We start from the raw sequence: 20,504 nt of genomic DNA on the forward strand, positions 1-20,504 counted from the left end.
ATATTCCTGCTTATTTTGTTGTGGGATTTCATAATGTGCTCTTCTATAGCTCTCCTGTGATCTTGGTTTTTGATTTTTTACTTTTTTAGAGATCAGTGCAAGATGAGCTTGTTCGAAGGCAACCGAAGTTCAAACAAAACCTTCTGGAGTGTGTTTCCATTTTCCAAAATGATGTCAGCAGTTTTTTGGAGCAATACGATTCAGTAAGTAATTTGTGGATATTTTAGTCTCATATGTGTACATTTTCAATCAAACTTAATCAATTTATACAATCTTGTTTTTTAGGAAGGCCCCATGGCTGATGGCATAGCTCCACAAGAAGCCAGCCGCAGGCTCCAGATCTGTCAGGTAAGACTTCCTACTGTCTTATCCTACATCCTACTGTATATCCTGGTCAGTGTTCAATGCGTGAAAAGTGTTCAAACAAGTAGAATAGCCACATGCTGTATACTATATGTAGTACAATAAAGACATTTCATTTTGAGGTTAAGAGGTTAATTGAAATTGTAAGAACTGCTCCAGCTCCTCCATTTTAATACAGACTTCTGTGTTTTTGATAAAGTTATATAGATGTAAAAGAAATTAGATAAGATTTAACAAAGTGGGATAGAGAAAACTATTACCTAATAAGGGCTACATCAAATATCCTTTTGTAAAAAAAAAAAAAAAAACAGTCCAATTTATAAGTTCCTCCCTCACTGACCAGCTGCCTGCCCCAACTTCAGGGGCAGCCGTTGTAAAAAAATATATATATACAGCTATGCTTTTGACACAGTGGACTAGCTGTTTTCTTTGTTCTTTATGAGTATACAATCCATCCAAGGAGCTCAAGAATCAGAGGTGATGTGAGCATGTGTGGACAAGGGATTCAGATGCATGCATTTTTAGAATTTTATTTCCTTGTTTAGTTTGGTGTTGCAATGTGTAATGTATGTGAATGTCTGTATTTACTGCAAAATAAATACAAAAATATATGAGCATATTACTTTTTCTGAGATGATGAGAGTTTCTTTATTTTTACCCAGGCTAGATTTGAAGAACTGTGGAAAAATTTCAATACATACACCTCTGGTGAACAGCTCCTTGGCTTGCCAGTTACAGATTATGACTGTCTACAAAAGAAAAAGTATGTTACCATTCACAAAGGCTTACAGTTTCATTCTTTGGGGTGTTGTAATATATTATATATTATATATGATATATATAAACTGATAAACCTCTGATTTCTTGTGTTTACCCCAGAAAAGAGCTTGATCTGCTACAGAAACTCTATGGCCTATATGATGCAGTTATGGGTAAGATCAGTGGGTACTATAGCATTCTGTGGACAGATGTGGATATCGAGAAGATCAATTCTGAACTTTTGGAATTTCAAAACAGGTAATTGATTTTTAATTTTGTAATTTATTTATATGATGAGTACAAATTGATTTTTAAGTAGGTTTACGTAGTTTTATTATCTTGGCCAGAAGAACTGCTGCTGTAATAGTATTCAAATAAAGGCAGTAAATATGAAATTCTAACCATATATTGCATGCATGCTTTCTATTTTATTTGATATTGTCGTATTTTATTCTACATCATATTGTTATATAACACCTGAATTTCCCCCATAGTGATCAATAAAGTGTTATCAGAATTGTTTGTATTTTTATCATACATATACATACATACACATTACCTATCTCTAGGTGCCGGAAGCTGCCCAAAGGACTGAAGGACTGGCAAGCCTTCCTGGACCTGAAGAAGACGATTGATGATTTTAGTGAGTCATGCCCTCTGCTTGAGATGATGGCAAACAAATCTATGATGAGGAGACACTGGGACCGGATTGCAGACCTTACTGGGCACAAATTTGAGGTGGAGTCCAAGACCTTTATGCTCCAGAACATCATGGAAGCACCTCTATTGAAGTACAAGGAAGATATTGAGGTTTGCTGGCAGTTTGGATTCTGTGGTTACAATCTGTCTTAATTTCAAGCTGCTTATTATTTTATTAACCCTTCTATGCTCTACTGTGTGCATTCATAGGATATCTGCATATCGGCTGTTAAGGAGAAGGATATTGAGGCCAAGCTGTCACAAGTGAAAGAAGTATGGTCTGGCCAGACCCTGAGCTTGATGACATTCAAGGATAGAGGAGAACTGATGCTGAAAGGGGCAGAGACCGCAGAGATTCTCACCATTCTGGAGGACAGTCTGATGGTGCTGGGTTCACTGCTAAGCAACAGGTAGAACAGAGAAACCTCCAACTTGAAATTTAGATTTCATGTAGTTCAAATGATATTTTCAACAAGTTCAAGGAAAAATAAAAAAAATCCAAAACATTTAACACCTAGTATGATAATGGATGGAGGACAGAAAAAGAAAAGACTGCTACTGGACTGGTGTGACTATAACTGATAATTCATAGGGAAAGTGGAAGTATTGATGCAAATCATTTTGGGTCTGTTAATTCAAGATATGTTTCAGACATGTTGTCCACACAATGTCTTGTGCTTCTTGTCTTGAACTTGTGCCCTGATCTGTCTGTCTCTACAGGTACAGTGCCTACTACAAAGCAGAGATCCAGGATTGGGTCTACAAACTTTCAACATCATCTGATGTCATTGAACAGTGGGTTATTGTGCAAAATCTGTGGATCTATTTGGAGGCTGTGTTTGTTGGAGGTGACATTGCCAAAGACCTGCCACAGGTACAGTACAAGATTTTCATCTTTTGAAAGTTACAATGATCAATGCATAGTCTTCCGGTTAAGTATGGAAATTTCAGTTGTTTAGTATGCAGTGTGTTATCCTAATTACTCAGCAAAACTACAAAAATATTTAATATTTCCCAATGCAGGAAGCAAAGCGTTTTCAGAACATTGACAAGTCCTGGATTAAGATCATGCAGCGAGCCCAAAAGGTCACAAATGTGGTGGAGTGTTGTGTGGGAGATCCAACTCTGGGACAGCTGCTACCAGATCTTCAGAACCAGCTGGAGTTCTGTCAAAAATCTCTTGCAGGGTAAAGCTTTGCCAACAACTGTTTAGTTTATTACTTGTTAGAAATATCACTAGACAAAGACACATCTACTATCCTGTTAAGTACATTATAACTAAAAAGATTTCTTACAGATGGTGGTTTAATTGGTTGGCTAATTGGTTTAATTAGATCAGTTGTACTAAATGTGTGGTTTTATTTTTTTGTTTGTTTTTTTTTGCACTTTGAAAAAAAAAAAAAATCTGTGCTTTAATGCTTTCATTTATTTAATTTTCCTAAATGACATAACTCTAGTTATACCAGTGCAGTTGAACGAAAATGATATGTTCCAATTCAACAGGTACCTTGAGAAAAAGAGGCTCCTGTTTCCACGATTCTTCTTTGTGTCTGATCCAGCCCTTTTGGAAATTCTCGGACAAGCCAGTGATTCTCACACAATTCAGGTTCAAACATTAATTGTCACCATAAAAAAGCTTGAAACAGTAAAAAGGAATCATCCAACCCCTGCAAAGGAGTTTATATTTTGGTCCTTTTTACATGTTTCACTTTTTGGTAGCAGGGTATCCTATCAGCACATTTCAAAGAGATTTGGAAAATAAGGGCTGGGAAGAGAAGGAAAATGTTAGAGAGTTTTTTTTAACATTGTGAGAGAGGGAACTGTTGCACTTTTTAAATCCTGTGACAGATATTAAACTGTCGTGAGAACATGTTGATTTCTTGAGTTTGGTCAATAAAAATTAGCAAAACTAATTTTGGGTATAATTATTTTTTCAGTCACATCTCCTTGGCGTGTTTGACAATGTCAATGAAGCAGAGTTTCATGCAACAGATTATGACAAGATTTTGGCTGTTATTTCACAAGAAGGAGAGAAACTACCGGTATGTAATTCAACTTTCATTTTCAGATGATAACTGTAATGTAATTTTACATGTACAGAATACTCTTAATGTAAGATACTTTGTTGCAGATGGTCTAAATGGAGTTGATTTTACTTGCATTATGTATTGATGTGCAGAAGAATGTATAACAATTCATCCTACTGCATGAGCGTGTCATACATTTTGTTAGTGAATTCTTATTCCTTAAAAGAAGAAAGAAAAAGTATACTACCTTAAATTGGACTTGAGTAAATGCACTTTGTTCCTTTCCTTCACTCATGACAAGTATAGTAAAATATAGTAAATGTGTGTTTATGGTTTCAGCTGGACAGTCCTGTGATGGCACAGGGACCAGTGGAGCTCTGGCTGGGCGAGCTGCTGTTAAAACAACAAGCTTCATTACACACTGTTATCAAAGCTTCAGATCTAGAGATCAGTGATGAAGACTTCGATCTTCTCTCTTTCCTAGACAAGTTTCAAGCACAGGTCAGAAGACAGTAGTGTGACTGTCAGTAAAATGTTAGTAGTTAGTTTATTCTCAACACCCTGACAGATATTAGTTCAACTCTAGGCTTGTTCAGTATTATAGCCTTTGGCTTCATGAAACATTCATCAACGCAGTGTACAAAGTTGGCCATTTTTTATTTCAGTAATTCAACATCTTTGTAAAGTAACAAAAATTAACTTTACTTTTTTTTAATTGCAACTAATGTATATTAGCTCATACTTTCAGGTTGAATTCAAGTAATTAATTTTATGAGATGTATGTCTCCATGTGCTCTTACTCTTTCAGGTGGGCTTGCTTGGAATCCAGATGCTTTGGACAAGGGATGCAGAGGAGGCACTACAAAATGCTGAAGACGACAGGGAGATCATGCCTCTTACCAAAAAGAAATTCCTAAATTTACTCAGCGTTCTCATTAAACAAACCACCTATGACCTGAGCAAGTTTGACAGAGTCAAATATGAGACGCTTGTCACAATCCACGTGCACCAGAGTGATATATTTAATGACCTGGTGGGTTCTTTGAATCTTGCTGTTCGTATCATTGACTGTTATTGTAATTTCGGTAACACATTCAGAATAATATCCTGCTTTATTCCCAGGTAAAAAAGCGTATAAGATCTGTCAATGACTTTGAATGGCTGAAGCAAAGCAGATTTTACTTCAAGGAGGATGTGGATAAGGTCATTGTGTCTATCACTAATGTTGACTTCATCTATCAGAATGAGTTCCTAGGCTGCACTGACCGTCTGGTCATCACCCCTCTTACTGACAGGCAAGAGAAGATATAATTTGTTATTTAATAATTGAATTAACTTTTCATATAGTAAAATTTCTAAGTTGAATCAGTCAACTACTTTCCGTCTACAGATGTTACATCACACTCGCCCAGGCTCTGGGCATGAGCATGGGAGGAGCCCCTGCAGGTCCGGCTGGCACTGGAAAGACAGAAACCACGAAAGACATGGGACGCTGCCTCGGCAAGTATGTGGTGGTGTTCAACTGCTCAGACCAGATGGACTTCAGAGGACTTGGCAGGATATACAAAGGTATATAGAGCAATGAAACAATTCATCAAAAAGTGTAGTATGCAATTTCAGTCATGTCATGATGTATTTTTCTTCAGGCCTTGCGCAGTCAGGTTCCTGGGGCTGCTTTGATGAGTTCAACAGAATTGACCTGCCAGTGCTTTCTGTTGCTGCTCAGCAGATCTACATTGTTCTGCAAGCACGCAAGAAACACAAAACCACTTTCATCTTCACTGATGGAGACTGCGTGGATCTGAATCCAGAGTTTGGCCTGTTTATCACTATGGTGGGATACACAAATGCACAAGAATTTTAAAAGAAATATCCTAAAACTAGGTAGAAAACATTAAATCTATACTAAATGACATGTAATCATGTGTAGAACCCTGGATATGCAGGTCGACAGGAACTTCCTGAAAACTTAAAAGTGCAATTCAGGACAGTGTCTATGATGGTGCCAGACCGGCAGGTGGGTCCAGGCTGCTTTTTCTGTAAAGTAATATTTCCTTTTGTTTTAATAGGCAGTCACCTCTCCACTGTTGTCTTCTGCAGATCATCATGAGAGTTAAACTGGCTAGTTGTGGATTCAATGAAAATGTCATCTTAGCCCAGAAGTTCTTTGTCCTTTATAAACTGTGTGAAGAACAACTTACCAAACAGGTGAGATTTTGTTTTGATTTTGTTTTTTAGTTCTCTTTTTGAACAATTATTGACCTACTGACACAATCTCTGCTATATATCAGGTCCATTATGATTTTGGTCTGAGGAACATCCTGTCTGTGTTGAGAACACTAGGGGCCAGTAAAAGAGCACGACCCGATGACACGGAGTCCAGCATTGTCATGAGAGTGCTGCGTGACATGAATCTTTCTAAACTGGTGTGACGTGAATTGATTGTTGACCATCAGGGATACTATTATAAATTCTGACAGTATTATTCTATGTGTGCAGACATTATATCTGTGAATCTTTCTATTTATTTCAGGTGGATGAGGATGAGCCCCTCTTTCTTAGTTTGATCAATGACTTGTTCCCTGGTATCCAGCTGGATGGAAGCACATATATTGAACTTCAAGCTGCTGTAGCCCATCAAGTTGAACTTGCGGGTATTGTTAACCACCCGCCATGGAACCTCAAGCTGGTTCAGGTATCTCAAAGACTTAATTTATATGTTTAGCTGTGTTGTGTATTATTGATGGTTTTGGAAGACATGCCTCTTACTAATATGTCACTGCTACTGTCACTGACAGCTTTATGAGGCCTCACGAGTGCGCCATGGCCTAATGACTCTGGGACCAAGCGGAGCTGGGAAGACCACAGTTATCAACATTCTCATGCGAGCTATGACTGAATGCGGAACCCCACACAGGGAGATGCGCATGAACCCCAAAGCAATCACCGCTCCACAGATGTTTGGCCGTCTTGATGCAGCCACCAATGACTGGACTGATGGTATTTTCTCTACTCTGTGGAGGAGGACTCTTAAAGCCAAGAAAGGTTTGTAACACAAGGTTAAGTGTACATTCAAACAATATTAATAAATATAAATAATATAAATAAAAATATGTTTCATTTTGAATGAAACACTGAATTGCAATGGCTTTGTGATGTGTATATTTCAGGGGAGTTCATATGGATTGTGCTGGATGGCCCTGTGGATGCCATATGGATTGAGAACCTCAACTCTGTGCTGGATGATAACAAAACACTGACCCTGGCTAATGGTGACCGCATCACCATGTCTCCATCCTGCAAGCTGGTATTTGAGGTACATAACATGGATAATGCCTCCCCTGCTACTGTATCCCGGGTGGGTATGGTGTTTATGAGCTCCTCAGCTCTCAGCTGGAAGCCCATACTTCAGGTACAGTTGTTTTGTTAAATCATGAAAGGAACATTTGCATAAAAGAAACACTGCTTCTTTTACAATTAAGTGCTGACAGTGAAGTGGAATATTGGTTCTGTGTTGTAGGGATGGGCTCATAATCGCAATACACAAGAGGCAGAAAGCATTATGAGTTTATATGATAGGATATTTGAGGATGCTTACTTGTATGTGAAGCAGAACCTTAAACCCAAAATGGAGCTTTTGGAGTGCAACTACATAATGCAGGTTTGTATCCAGAAAAATGCTGAACACAAGCAGGACTTACTTGTTTCATGAAACACTGAATTTTCTCATCATGATCCACCATCAGTCTGTGAATCTGCTGGAGGGTCTCATTCCAACCAAGGAGACAGGGGGCTTGGCAGGTAGCAGACACATGGAGCGCCTCTTTGTCTTCTGCCTGATGTGGAGCCTAGGAGCCCTTTTGGAGTTGGAGGATAGGGACAAACTGGAGACTTACATCAGAGCACATGAAAGCAACATTGATGTGCCTCAAACACAGCCAGGAGAGACTATGTTTGAATACATGGTCAACCCAAAGGGTAGAGTAACTTTATACATGAAATACAACGTCTTTGCTGTCTTTATTTGTTTTTTAAGTGAGTGGTTGAAGGACAGTTTTATCATGGGCATACAACTATATGTATGGTGACTTCAGGTGAGTGGTGTCATTGGAATAACCATGTGGGGGAGTATATCTATCCATCTGACCATGTGCCAGACTATGCCTCTATCCTTGTGCCAAATGTGGATAACACAAGAACCTCTTTCCTGCTGGAGACAATTGCCAAACAACGCAAGGTGATTTAAAAAAAAAAGAGAGAGATATATTTCTCATTACAAATGTAAATACTTTTTTGTTTGTTGCTTTGATGTATGTCTGTGAAAGATGCATATTTTTTGTGTAGGCCGTACTTCTTATTGGTGAACAAGGGACAGCCAAGACAGTGATGATAAAAAGCTACATGAAAAAATATGATCCTGAAACAGACTTGTCCAAGTCCCTGAACTTCTCATCTGCAACAGAGCCCATAATGTTTCAGGTAGGATATTTATCATGTTCCATATGCTTGGCTTTGTACAATTCTGAATAGGTTTTGGTTTGCAAAACCATTTTTTTTCTTAATGACAGCGAACAGTGGAGAGCTACATTGAGAAACGAATTGGCAGTACATATGGACCCCCAGGAGGACGCAGGATGACAGTCTTTGTTGATGATATAAACATGCCTATTGTCAATGAATGGGGTGATCAGGTACTCATATATATGTGTGTGTGTGTGTGTGTGTGTGTGTGTGTGTGTGTGCGTGTGCGTGTGCGTGTGCGTGTGCGTGTGCGTGTGTGTGTGTGTGTGTGTGTGTGTGTATACACACACACAGCTTTCATGTTAGTTCTATTTGAGTAACTACTCCATGTGGCTGTCCAACAGATCACCAATGAGATAGTCCGCCAGATGATGGAAATGAGTGGAATGTACAATCTGGACAAACCAGGAGACTTTACCACTGTTGTGGATGTACAGATGCTGGCTGCCATGATTCACCCTGGTGGTGGGAGAAATGACATCCCTCAAAGACTGAAGAGACAGTTTACAGTATTCAACTGTACTCTGCCATCTAATGCCTCCATTGATAAGATCTTTGGTAGATGTCCCTAAAATGATTAATTTCCCTACTTACTTCAGGTTGTATGAAACACTTCAGTTCTTTTTCTTGTCTCTTTCTGCAGGTATAATCGGGTGTGGATATTTCGATGCATGCAGGAAATTTAAGCCTGAGATATCAGATATGGTGAAGTGCCTTGTGTCTGCAGGGAGGATTTTATGGCAGTGGACAAAGGTAATCATTTGGAAGATGTTGTTATTGATTATATGCAGAGATTTATATGGCGCTGCCTGATAACCCACTGCAGGACCAAGTGATAGGTCAAAACATCATTTGACATGAATAGTGAGCTTCCATAGGAATGATCACCCAACTTTTGGCACATTTTACTGTGTATTGATAATAATGAGGTCATAACCCGATGTGATGATTTCACATTTAAGGTAAAAATGCTTCCCACACCATCCAAGTTCCACTACATCTTCAATTTGAGAGACTTGTCTAGGATCTGGCAAGGAATGTTAAACATTAAGGCTGAGGAGTGTGATGACATCTCCACTCTCTTGGCTCTTTTCAAGAGTGAATGTACAAGGGTGATTGCTGACAGGTACAGTGATTACATTCAGTAAATCCTCTTTTAAATCTATCAAAGAAAGTATAAAAGCTAACTGAGACATTGTTTTGCTGTAGGTTTATTTGCGCTGAGGACCGAGAGTGGTTTGAGAAGGCTGTAACTCGTGTGATCCAAGAGCATGTTGACCCCAGCCTTGTCCCAGACCTTCATCCAGAGCCATACTTTGTGGACTTCCTGCGAGATGCTCCTGAGCCCACTGGAGACGAAGAAGATGATGCCTGTTTTGATGCTCCCAAAATTTATGAACTGGTATGAACTTGATATTTAGACTTTTGATAGATGTAGAAAGATGTCAGAATCATCTGAGCAAACTAATTCTCTTACAGGTGCCAAGTTTTGAGTTCTTATCAGAAAAACTGATGATGTATCAGACCCAGCACAATGAGATTGTAAGAGGCTCTAGCCTTGATCTGGTTTTCTTCACAGATGCCATGACTCATCTTGTAAAGGTCAGACTAGTAGCTACCCTGATGATTACATACCTTCTAGAGCAGGATATAGATAATTCTGATTGATTTGAGATTTGCCTTCCTTTAGATATCACGTATCATTCGAACTGACAATGGAAATGCCCTGCTTGTTGGAGTGGGAGGATCAGGGAAACAGAGTCTGACTCGCCTTGCTTCATACATAGCTGGATATAGCATCTTCCAGATCACACTGACAAAGTGAGAATCGAAAAGAGTAAAACTGCTGTAAGATAATGTGATAAGGAAGATAAGAAGATAAGGTGATCTCACTGAGAGGAGAACACTGTTTGTATTCAGTTGTCCAAAATTGTGCACTCTTACTGATTGTGTCACTGCACTCACTCAAACAATGTATTGGGATCTGGTTTCTTACACTATAATGTTTGTTTACGCAGAACATACAACATAAGTAATTTCATGGATGACCTGAAATTGTTGTATAAAACAGCTGGGGCTGAGGGTAAAGGCATCACCTTCATCTTTACTGACAATGAAATAAAAGATGAAGCCTTCCTTGAGTACCTCAACAATGTTCTTTCCTCTGGTGAGGTAAGGGCTTTGATGTCTTTAGCACCTCAATCCATGGTCACACAAACCAACTGAGTTTGCATTTGACAATGTGGCTCAGAACTGTCTCATTTATTCTTTTTGAAACAACAACATACATTATACCTCCATGTGCAGGTCTCCAATTTATTTGCTAAAGACGAGATACAAGAGATCACCCAGAACCTGATCTCTGTGATGAAAAAGGAGTTTCCTCGTATTCCACCAACTTTTGACAACCTCTATGACTACTTCATATCCAGATCCAGAAAGAATCTGCATGTAGTTCTTTGCTTCTCACCAGTAGGTCAAAACACTCAAGGCAATTACAGTTGGTTAAATTGTTGTTTAGAGTATTTTCTTCAATGTTCTGTATTTGTTCTGTTTGATGCATGGCCATTTTAAACACATGCACTTACTAAGCTATCTCTGCGTAAGTGAATATTCTTATTTGAATTACATTACGTCTGCTCTCCTTAACAGGTCGGTCAGAAGTTTCGCTCCAGATCCCTGAAGTTTCCTGGATTGATTTCTGGTTGCACAATGGACTGGTTCACTCCTTGGCCCAATGAGGCTCTGGTGGCTGTGTCTAACTACTTCTTGTCAGAGTTTCCCATGGTCTGCTCTGCTGAAGTGAAGGCCTCTGTGGTGACTACCATGGGTACATATCATGACAAAGTGTCTGAGATCTGTGAAAGCTACTTCGAAAGGTATAACAGACAAATCGCATGTAGTTCACATTGTTACATTGAAACTATTTATTTTCTGAAATTTTTAGAGCAGAAACATATTTTACACCAGCTTAAAGTTTTATTCTGTTTTATCTTTCAGGTTCCGAAGGAGAACTCATGTCACCCCTAAATCCTACCTCTCTTTTATAAATAGCTACAAAACGCTGTATGCTGAAAAGTACAACTATATCAACACACTAGCAGAGCGCATGAATGTTGGTAAGGAGACTTCACAGCAAGGCTATGACATACCATAAAGATGGCATGTATGGGCTACTTTGCGAGGTTTATACTGTTACTGATGTTCAGGTTTGGCCAAACTGATGGAGGCTAGTAAGTCTGTGGCTCAACTATCCAAAGATCTTGAAGTCAAGGAAAAAGAGCTTGCTATAGCGTCTGTCAAAGCTGACAAGGTAGATAATAATACACACTCCAGCCTCTTGCCACCCAAGATAAGTATGTACAAGTAATGGATTGATGCATAGTTATTTGTCACTTTTCTCAAATCAGAATTTAGTGACAAAAACTATCGTCACAAGGAAAAAAAAAACTGAAAAAAAAAAAATGGATAAAGGTCAACAGCTTTGAAATTGTGACACACTTCTTGTTGCATTCACATAGGTGGTGGCGGAGGTCACGGTCAGTGCTGAAGCTGCTACCATTGTAAAGAATGAGGTCCAGGTTGTGAAGGATAAAGCCCAGAAGATTGTGGAGGGTATTGAAAAAGAAAAAGCTATTGCAGAGGAAAAACTGGAGGCTGCCAGGCCAGCTTTAGAAGAGGCTGAAGCTGCACTGAATGTGAGATCTGTGTGACTGTTTTTAACATATTTTTTACACCTTTTATATTGTACTAAATGATATACTTAAAAAATTTCCCAGACCATCAAGCCTGCTGATATTGCTACTGTGAGAAAATTGGCCAAACCTCCACATCTGATCATGAGGATTATGGACTGTGGCCTACTTTTATTCCAAAAGAAGCTAGACTCTGTCTCTGTTGATCCAGAACGACAGTGTATTAAGCCATCATGGTCAGAAGCCTTGAAGGTAACAAAAATCCTTTTTATGAAGTTGCAGTTCTTTGCCACTTACTCACAACTGACACATTATGTGCTCCTTCTGTAAACCTATATAGAGAGATAAAACTGTTGTCTGTAACTTCTGGTATTTCTGTTCTCTTGTATAATATATTAATGATAATACCACAATAATATTCAACCCTGCAAAGTTACTTATAGCTCTATTTTGTCAAATGTTCTTTCTCTACTTTGTAGCTTATGAGTGCTGCTGGTTTTATGACCTCCCTTCAGCAGTTCCAAAATGACAAAATTAATGAGGAAACAGTAGAACTGCTGCAGCCCTACTTTGACATGGAGGATTACACAATGGAAAATGCCAAGAAAGTGTGTGGTAATGTGGCTGGTCTGCTAGCATGGACCCGGGCTATGGCCTCGTTCTTTGGCATTAACAAAGAAGTGCTTCCACTCAAGGTAAAGTCAGTCTTTATCATGGCAGGTGAATTTTTTGGCAATGTAGATCTGACATAGTTTACACAGGATGATACAGGGTTAAAATGTCCTGCTTTAAGCCTGTTTGAAAGTGTTCACATCCATTTGATGTGAATACTGTAGGAATCATAACTTTTTGTCCTCTCAGTCCTGTTGATGTTGGCTGTTCTGCATCTGTTTCCTGCCATTCTCCATATGCCCACCAGATGTCCTCAGACTTTCCTCCTGTTCCTCCTGTTCCCAGAGCCACATGCTCTCCTGTTTCCTATTCCCAATCACTGGAGCTTTCCTGCCTACCTACACATCTTTTTCTTATTTCCCTCATTTGTTCACCTGTATTTATACCAGACCTTTCCCCCCACTTAGTTGTACATGTCTTAGCGTGTTTCCCTTTGTACTGTTCTTGCTGTTGACTCTTATTTTTGTTACCTTGCCAGCTACCTGAATTGTTACATGCTTGTCTCCCTGAAAGCCTGGTCTTCATCATTTGTTCTATTAAAGTAACCTCACTGCAGTAGCTTGCCTGTGTCTGCACTTGGATTCGCCCTGCCTGTGCTCCTCCCCAGCCATGACACTTTTACCTTTATTTATTGCATTACACACACACACACACACACACACATATATTTTATACATTTATAAAAGTACTGCTTTTACTTTTTAAGCTGTCTGCTGTATCCGCTGTAGTCTGAACTCCACTACCCTTTGTCTGTGTCCAGGCTAACCTGGCCATTCAGGAGGGCCGGCTAAGAGTGGCTAACAATGAGCTAAACAAGGCTGAGTCTCAGCTGGCTGAGAAGCAAGCAGAATTTGACAAAGTCAAAGCCAAATGTGATGCTGCCATGAAAGAGAAGCAGGTGCGGTTCAGCCTTAAAAACATTTTTTATATTGTATTTACTTTAAGCTAGAATTAAAACTTTGGGTTATCTAAAATATCCTCTTTTTTCAGGACTTGTTGGATGATGCTGAGATGTGTAGGAATAAAATGCAAGCTGCGTCTGCACTTATTGATGGACTCAGTGGAGAGAAGGTTCGCTGGATAGAGCAAAGCAAAGAATTTAAATCACAGATCAACAGGTATGTTACAAAACAGCTGAATTTAAGGGACATAAAATCTATTTTTATGATCATCAGTTCTAACTTTTTCAGGGTGGATGTGCAGTTAATTGATCATGAAAGCCTTTAAATGAGAACATTGGTTTCTGTTCTTCTTGGCAGACTTGTGGGTGATGTGCTCCAGCTCACTGGCTTCTTATCTTACTGTGGGCCATTTAATCAGAGTTTCCGTGACATGTTGTTGAAGGAAATCTGGGAGGCAGAGCTCAGGAGCCATAAAATTCCTTTTACAGAAAACCTCAACCTCATTTCTGCCCTAGTGGACCCTCCCACTGTGAGAGCAGCACAAACATCATTTTAATTTTACCTTAGTTGTATCTGCATAAAATGTATTCATGACAAAAAAAATATCATCGTCCTGTTTATGTTTAAGATAAGTGAGTGGAACCTTCAAGGACTCCCAGGAGACGACTTGTCTGTGCAGAATGGCATCATCGTCACAAAAGCAACAAGATATCCTCTGCTTATCGATCCCCAGACTCAGGGAAAGGCTTGGATTAAGGAAAAAGAAAAGGCCAATGCACTACAAGTATTTAGTAAATAGCCTTTTTCACCCAGGTTAGTTGTTTTGGTAACGTGTGGAAGTAATCTTCAATCTCTCTTTCAGGTGACATCACTCAACCACAAGTTCTTTCGCACCCATATGGAAGACTGTCTTTCCTTAGGACGCCCACTGCTTATTGAAGATGTCAGTGAGGAGCTTGACCCTGCCCTTGACAATGTCCTTGAGAAAAACTTCATTAAATCTGGGACCAGTTATAAGGTAATCAGCTGTAATACCCACTTGAAATCAACAATACAACTGTAAAATGTGTCCCCTCTTGATTCTTGGATTGGTCTTGTGTAGGTCAAAGTGGGAGACAAAGAGGTAAATGTGATGGATGGCTTCCAGCTCTACATAACCACCAAACTGCCTAATCCAGCATACACACCAGAAGTCAGTGCCAAGACGTCCATCATTGATTTCACTGTTAACATGAAGGGCCTCGAGAACCAGCTACTTGGTCGTGTCATCCTCAGAGAGAAACATGTCAGTGTCTATATTTTTTCTATGTTGCACATGTTTCTATTAGCAATACATAAAGATACTGTTAACCCCTTAAGCGACAAAGTCACAAAATTGCAACAAGCAACGAAACTGAAAGAAACAGACCATAGCTCCAGATAGAGTGCCAAAACTTGTTACCACTTTCCACCACTATATTGCAGACATGTGCTGCAGAAGAAGTTTGGCGCTGTGGGAGACGGCTGCCTCTCCAGTAGCTCCGTAGTTTTTTTTTTGCTCTTTTTAGCTCTTTAACCTTTTTTTCCCTCTACTCTTCTTACTCTTCTTGTGAAGAGACGGTGTGCTTTATATATATCCTATGGATATTTTCAACTTTAAAATGCAACCAAGAGCCAGTTTCCTCACTTATTCACGAGACGTAATTTCCCCGAGGGAGTCATCCCAAAGGGATCAATAAAGTCCGTCTAAGCTTCAATCCTAACACCATTTCAAGGCATGTATCTATACAAAGTGTACGAGGAAATCGAGTTTGGAAGTCCTCCTGAGCTGATGAGGAAGCGCTTGTAGTCAGCGATACAGAGCGAATTACAGAGAAAGCATGTAAAATGTCCAGATGTGAGCAATGAGTATTAGATGAGTAAATTTACTCCCATCGGTCATATTTGATATTTTTCTCATTTACAGCATGTCTTTATCTCTGACCACTTCCAAGCTACAGCATTTTGAATTCTTGATATCAAAATTGAATATTTTCTTAAAATAACTGTGGCGCCTAAAGGGTTAACGGTGGAAACAGCTGTAACATCTTAAACCCATGACCCAAGAACTAAGTGTTTTAGGGGCATCACACGGCAGCCTGCAAAAGTATCTGTTGCATTAGGTTAGTTAAATCAGTGTTTTCTCTTATATTACCTTGTTATTATAGTATTGAGCATGAAGCATTGCTTGTGCCTTGGGCTGCACACAAATTTTAAGTTTAAATTCTTTTAACAGGAACTAGAGGCTGAAAGATTGAAGCTAATTGAGGATGTAACTGCCAATAAAAGAAAGATGCAGGAGTTGGAAGACAACTTGTTGTACAAACTCAGCAGTACAAAAGGTACAGTGGTTATTGGTGTAGAGTAGTGCCATATCTCTAATGTATTTATATCTCAAAAAACATGTTTCTGTTTGTATGATTAAAGGTTCCTTGGTGGATGATGACTCCATGATCGGCATTCTGAGTACAACTAAACAAACTGCCGCTGAAGTTAGTGCAAAGCTTAGTGTTGCAGCAGACGCAGAGCTGAAGATCAATATAGCTCAAGCAGAATATCGTCCTGTTGCCTCTCGAGGCAGCATCCTTTACTTCCTCATCACAGAGATGAGCATGGTCAACGTTATGTACCAGACCTCTCTTGGTCAGTTCCTCAAAATCTTTGACCTGTCGTTGGAAAGGTATGTTTCACCAAAACAGCTTTAAGAAGTATGTCTGGAAGATCTTGAGGTTTCTTTTGAATATGGATCATGGGGCTTAAACAGCATTTGTATTATGGACCATATACTTCACTCTATGAGACAAATTAACATAGAGTTACTCTCTGGCTCTCACCAAATCTTTTTAAAAAAAGTGCAACGATGATTAAGTCATTAGACCATAGGTGCTGTCAGGCACTACATTGGGTATGGATGAAGACTAACTGTCCTCAACATATACTTTGTCAGTTTGCCATATTGGGTCACCTTGTTGCACTCTCTCTGTCTCTACCTCTTCTCTTTTTACTACTATTACTATAAATGTGCTTTTGCAGGTCTGAAAAGTCCTCTAAAACTCAAAAGCGAATTGCAAACATCATTGAATGTCTGACCTTTGAGGTGTTCAGATACACAGTGAGAGGCCTGTATGAAAACCACAAGTTCATCTTCACGCTCTTGCTGGCCCTCAAGATTGACTTACAGAATAACAAAATAGAGCATAACAAATTTCAGGTTCTTATCAAAGGTAAGATAATTATCACTTGAAGGAAAAGTTGAATCTGCCTTTTTGTTTTATGGTATCCTAAAACATGATAATTTCTATGAAAAAAACAATAGGTGGTGCAGCTCTCGACCTGAAGACCTGCCCCTCAAAGCCATTCAGTTGGATTCTGGATATGGTATGGTTAAACCTGGTGGAACTCAGCAAATTGCCGCAGTTCATTAACATCATAGCGCAGGTGAGCTTAAGTTCCATGAAATATATATCCACATCCTCTGTGAAAGAGTCCTCATAAAGTGTTACTATTGACACGTTATAGGTGTCTCAAAATGGGAAACCCTGGAAAGCATGGCTCAATCTTGATGCCCCAGAAGAAGGTGTAGTTCCAGATGGATACAACTCCCTTGATGTCTTCCATAAACTTTTGCTAATAAGGTTGGATCCAGCTGCTGCTCATGTTGCTCATATGCCAAAATACATAATATGATATTTAGTACAATTATCTTATTAGCTACAGTATTTCTGTTACAGGTCTTGGTGCCCTGACCGTACCTTGTCTCAGGCCAGAAAGTACGTGGGAGAATCCATGGGCATGAGGTTTGCTGAACCGGTCCTCTTGAACCTTCATAGCACATGGGAAGAGAGTGACCCTCGCACCCCTCTAATTTGCTTCCTCTCTATGGGCTCAGATCCCACTGAGCAAATTGAAGCACTTGCTAAGAAACTTCAACTTGGTGAGCTTCACTAAGAACCTTGATAAGCCTCTAATTTTAACTCTTAACTTAAATCATTAACTGTTAAGAATTGTTATGTCATTATCTTAGTAAATTGTTGTGTCCTATAGAATGCAGAGCTATATCAATGGGACAAGGGCAAGAGGTTCATGCAAGGAAGCTTGTTCAGACATCAATGACACAGGTGTTTATTCTTAGTTAATGAAGCAGTAAGTTGTATGGATACATGCTTTTAAAGTGATGGCTGACTGCTTGGCCTGATCTGTGGCCTCTGTATCTGGATGTGTATAGGGAGGCTGGGTCCTTCTGCAAAATTGTCACCTGGGCTTAGAGTTTATGGATGAGTTGCTAGAAACTATCTCAACTGCAGAGACCATGCATGATACTTTCAGAGTGTGGATCACCACAGAACCACACGACCGATTCTCCATCACACTCCTCCAGGTGACACAGATCTTTTACGTACAGTATGGTGTTATGAATTTATTAGTTCATTTATGACTTTGTATCCTGATTTATCCTCTACAAACACAGTGTTACTGTTATATGCAGTACATGTACAAGCTTAAAGCAAATGTTTCTCACCTCTTTATCTTTAGTCCTCTATCAAGTTTACCAACGATCCACCTCAAGGAATACGTGCTGGCTTGAAACGAACATTTGCAGGGATTTCACAGAACCAGTTGGAAGTCAGCAACCTGCCCACATGGAAGCCTTTGCTCTACAGTGTTGCCTTTCTCCACACTGCTGTGCAGGTACTGGTCATTTCCAAGTTCTCTGATGAGGCTGAAGAGCATTATTTTAGAGGCAATTTAGAGGCAAAACCAAAATACTTAGCCCCATATGATTTTCTTTGCAAAACAGTGAGGGAAGAATGGTCTTCAAAATCACACGTATTTATCAAACATTAATTGATGCGCCTTGTCTTGATCTATACATAATCATTTGTTTTATTGTTTCTTTTTTGAGGAACGACGCAAATTTGGACCATTGGGTTGGAACATACCTTATGAGTTTAACTCTGCTGATTTTACTGCAAGTGTTGAATTTGTTGAGAAACACCTGGATGATTGTGGTCCCAAGAAGGTGAGAACTGAGCAGTCTAACTCTAAAGATTCTTTTATCATCTTACCTCACTCATCATTTTAAAATTTATTTTATTCATTTTCCCCCACAGGATGTGTCATGGGTAACCGTGCGATACATGCTAGCTGAGGTGCAATATGGAGGAAGGGTTACAGACGACTATGACAAACGCCTACTTAAGTGTTTTGCTCGTGTAATAACCCCATTTATTTTAATTCATATTAATATCATATGATATCAATATCATGTTCATATCTCCTTTACCTGTCATTTTATTTAATTTGTTACTATACTTGAATTTGTGTTTTGTATTGCAGGTGTGGTTCAGTAAAAAGATGTTTGACCCATCATTTTGCTTCTACACTGGTTACAAAATTCCAGTGTGCAAGACAGTCGAGGAGTACATGGAATACATTCAGAGCTTGCCGGTTCTGGATTCACCTCAAGCACTTGGGCTGCATCCTAATGCTGATATCACGTAACGAGACATCTGTTAATGATAATGATGATATTGTGCTTGTAATGTGTTATACTGTAATGTGTAAGATTAATGCTAAAATAGCAATAAGAATTTTATTTTTCTTTCATTGTTGACCAGGTATCAGACCAACACATCTGCTGAAGTGCTAGACACAATCACAAATATTCAGCCCAAGGAAAGTGGAGGGGGATCAGGAGCAACTAGAGAGTCCATCGTTCACTGCATGGCAGAGGACATGTTGGACAAACTACCCCCTAATTATGTGCCACATGAGGTTAGTTTGTTTGGCTGTAAGTGTTTTAGTCACAGATTCTTGTACCAACTAAAATATTAACTCTTTTATGCATTAAGGTCAAAGCCAGGCTGTTGAAGATGGGAGCACTGAACCCAATGAACATCTTCCTACGTCAGGAGGTTGATCGAATGCAAAGGATCATCAGTGTGGTGCGCACTAGTCTGACTGACTTGAAGTTAGCCATTGATGGCACTATCATAATGAGCGAGGTCAGATTACTGATTCATCCATTGTTCACTATAAACACCAGTGCTTTGCTGGTCATATAAATGTGTGTCTTAAGTCATGTTTGTAATTCAGTTCTAATATTTTTCATTATTAATATTTACTAAATATTTGTATATTAAACTTCTTATGTAAATGTATTTATCTCCTAGAACCTCCGTGATGCCCTGGACAATATTTTTGATGCCCGTGTGCCAAACCTGTGGAGAAAAATCTCCTGGGAGTCATCCACACTGGGTTTTTGGTTCACTGAGCTTCTAGAGAGAAACAAACAGTTCTACAGTTGGGTGTTTGAGGGAAGACCCACCACCTTTTGGATGACAGGCTTCTTCAACCCACAGGGTCTGACATGTCTTTGTAGAGTTAAGCTTCTTTACACCTGCCTTCCACCACCAACTAAGACTAGTCATATGTCTTAAGTCTGTAGTTTTCAGTGTAGTTAACAGATTCATTTTTTTTATTGAGACATGTTGAGTTTGTTGTTGGTAAGATGTACTAAAATGGAGAACTCCAGCATTTGCAGAGTACATAACAATCTATGCTAATAATGTTTCTTCTGGGGGATTTTTTCAGGGTTCTTGACAGCTATGAGACAAGAGGTGACAAGGGCAAACAAAGGCTGGGCTCTGGACACAGTCACTCTGCACAACAAAGTTCTGAAACAGGCAAAGGAGGAGATCAATGCCTCCCCTACAGTGAGTCAAAAAGCCTAAAAATACTAACAATACACCAACTAATAATAACACATAATAACACATAAATCTCTAATTCAACTTACATTAATATTGATGATAAACTTGGTTGGACAACAGTATTATCTGCACATT

General features: G+C 39.3%; 1 protein-coding gene across 3 annotated transcripts in view; it reads left to right on the forward strand.

Moving 5' to 3' along the window:
* The window catches only part of LOC108884179 (dynein axonemal heavy chain 8), a 32,068-nt gene that overhangs the window by 10,384 nt on the left and 1,180 nt on the right, over nucleotides 1–20,504 (forward strand). For 2 of the 3 annotated variants that reach the window (XR_001960994.2, XM_018677877.2), the window contains exons 31-92: nucleotides 90–203; nucleotides 286–348; nucleotides 1,026–1,126; nucleotides 1,243–1,380; nucleotides 1,692–1,932; nucleotides 2,032–2,231; nucleotides 2,542–2,695; nucleotides 2,845–3,008; nucleotides 3,325–3,427; nucleotides 3,759–3,863; nucleotides 4,188–4,349; nucleotides 4,657–4,881; nucleotides 4,971–5,143; nucleotides 5,239–5,417; nucleotides 5,495–5,682; nucleotides 5,779–5,865; nucleotides 5,949–6,056; nucleotides 6,140–6,274; nucleotides 6,382–6,543; nucleotides 6,647–6,893; nucleotides 7,019–7,260; nucleotides 7,369–7,509; nucleotides 7,595–7,826; nucleotides 7,943–8,085; nucleotides 8,193–8,327; nucleotides 8,417–8,539; nucleotides 8,714–8,927; nucleotides 9,013–9,122; nucleotides 9,332–9,495; nucleotides 9,579–9,771; nucleotides 9,849–9,971; nucleotides 10,060–10,190; nucleotides 10,388–10,541; nucleotides 10,677–10,841; nucleotides 11,022–11,248; nucleotides 11,370–11,488; nucleotides 11,579–11,682; nucleotides 11,891–12,067; nucleotides 12,149–12,316; nucleotides 12,544–12,759; nucleotides 13,497–13,634; nucleotides 13,727–13,854; nucleotides 13,996–14,167; nucleotides 14,267–14,422; nucleotides 14,501–14,656; nucleotides 14,741–14,923; nucleotides 15,893–15,998; nucleotides 16,084–16,336; nucleotides 16,690–16,880; nucleotides 16,973–17,094; nucleotides 17,176–17,291; nucleotides 17,388–17,590; nucleotides 17,701–17,774; nucleotides 17,882–18,034; nucleotides 18,190–18,345; nucleotides 18,560–18,676; nucleotides 18,768–18,869; nucleotides 18,994–19,154; nucleotides 19,275–19,431; nucleotides 19,509–19,661; nucleotides 19,830–20,019; nucleotides 20,251–20,372. Coding sequence is in view for 1 of the 3 variants with exons in the window: in XM_018677877.2 (XP_018533393.1) it covers nucleotides 90–203; nucleotides 286–348; nucleotides 1,026–1,126; nucleotides 1,243–1,380; nucleotides 1,692–1,932; nucleotides 2,032–2,231; nucleotides 2,542–2,695; nucleotides 2,845–3,008; nucleotides 3,325–3,427; nucleotides 3,759–3,863; nucleotides 4,188–4,349; nucleotides 4,657–4,881; nucleotides 4,971–5,143; nucleotides 5,239–5,417; nucleotides 5,495–5,682; nucleotides 5,779–5,865; nucleotides 5,949–6,056; nucleotides 6,140–6,274; nucleotides 6,382–6,543; nucleotides 6,647–6,893; nucleotides 7,019–7,260; nucleotides 7,369–7,509; nucleotides 7,595–7,826; nucleotides 7,943–8,085; nucleotides 8,193–8,327; nucleotides 8,417–8,539; nucleotides 8,714–8,927; nucleotides 9,013–9,122; nucleotides 9,332–9,495; nucleotides 9,579–9,771; nucleotides 9,849–9,971; nucleotides 10,060–10,190; nucleotides 10,388–10,541; nucleotides 10,677–10,841; nucleotides 11,022–11,248; nucleotides 11,370–11,488; nucleotides 11,579–11,682; nucleotides 11,891–12,067; nucleotides 12,149–12,316; nucleotides 12,544–12,759; nucleotides 13,497–13,634; nucleotides 13,727–13,854; nucleotides 13,996–14,167; nucleotides 14,267–14,422; nucleotides 14,501–14,656; nucleotides 14,741–14,923; nucleotides 15,893–15,998; nucleotides 16,084–16,336; nucleotides 16,690–16,880; nucleotides 16,973–17,094; nucleotides 17,176–17,291; nucleotides 17,388–17,590; nucleotides 17,701–17,774; nucleotides 17,882–18,034; nucleotides 18,190–18,345; nucleotides 18,560–18,676; nucleotides 18,768–18,869; nucleotides 18,994–19,154; nucleotides 19,275–19,431; nucleotides 19,509–19,661; nucleotides 19,830–20,019; nucleotides 20,251–20,372 (9,639 nt within the window). In the remaining 2 variants the exon portion in view is untranslated. The remainder of the gene's footprint in view (nucleotides 1–89; nucleotides 204–285; nucleotides 349–1,025; nucleotides 1,127–1,242; nucleotides 1,381–1,691; nucleotides 1,933–2,031; nucleotides 2,232–2,541; nucleotides 2,696–2,844; nucleotides 3,009–3,324; nucleotides 3,428–3,758; nucleotides 3,864–4,187; nucleotides 4,350–4,656; nucleotides 4,882–4,970; nucleotides 5,144–5,238; nucleotides 5,418–5,494; nucleotides 5,683–5,778; nucleotides 5,866–5,948; nucleotides 6,057–6,139; nucleotides 6,275–6,381; nucleotides 6,544–6,646; nucleotides 6,894–7,018; nucleotides 7,261–7,368; nucleotides 7,510–7,594; nucleotides 7,827–7,942; nucleotides 8,086–8,192; nucleotides 8,328–8,416; nucleotides 8,540–8,713; nucleotides 8,928–9,012; nucleotides 9,123–9,331; nucleotides 9,496–9,578; nucleotides 9,772–9,848; nucleotides 9,972–10,059; nucleotides 10,191–10,387; nucleotides 10,542–10,676; nucleotides 10,842–11,021; nucleotides 11,249–11,369; nucleotides 11,489–11,578; nucleotides 11,683–11,890; nucleotides 12,068–12,148; nucleotides 12,317–12,543; nucleotides 12,760–13,496; nucleotides 13,635–13,726; nucleotides 13,855–13,995; nucleotides 14,168–14,266; nucleotides 14,423–14,500; nucleotides 14,657–14,740; nucleotides 14,924–15,892; nucleotides 15,999–16,083; nucleotides 16,337–16,689; nucleotides 16,881–16,972; nucleotides 17,095–17,175; nucleotides 17,292–17,387; nucleotides 17,591–17,700; nucleotides 17,775–17,881; nucleotides 18,035–18,189; nucleotides 18,346–18,559; nucleotides 18,677–18,767; nucleotides 18,870–18,993; nucleotides 19,155–19,274; nucleotides 19,432–19,508; nucleotides 19,662–19,829; nucleotides 20,020–20,250; nucleotides 20,373–20,504) is intronic. The other variant, XR_001960995.2, reaches the window with a different exon arrangement.

The sequence above is a fragment of the Lates calcarifer genome, linkage group LG4, assembly GCF_001640805.2.
Source record: "Lates calcarifer isolate ASB-BC8 linkage group LG4, TLL_Latcal_v3, whole genome shotgun sequence".
Classification (NCBI taxonomy): Eukaryota; Metazoa; Chordata; class Actinopteri; family Centropomidae; genus Lates; species Lates calcarifer.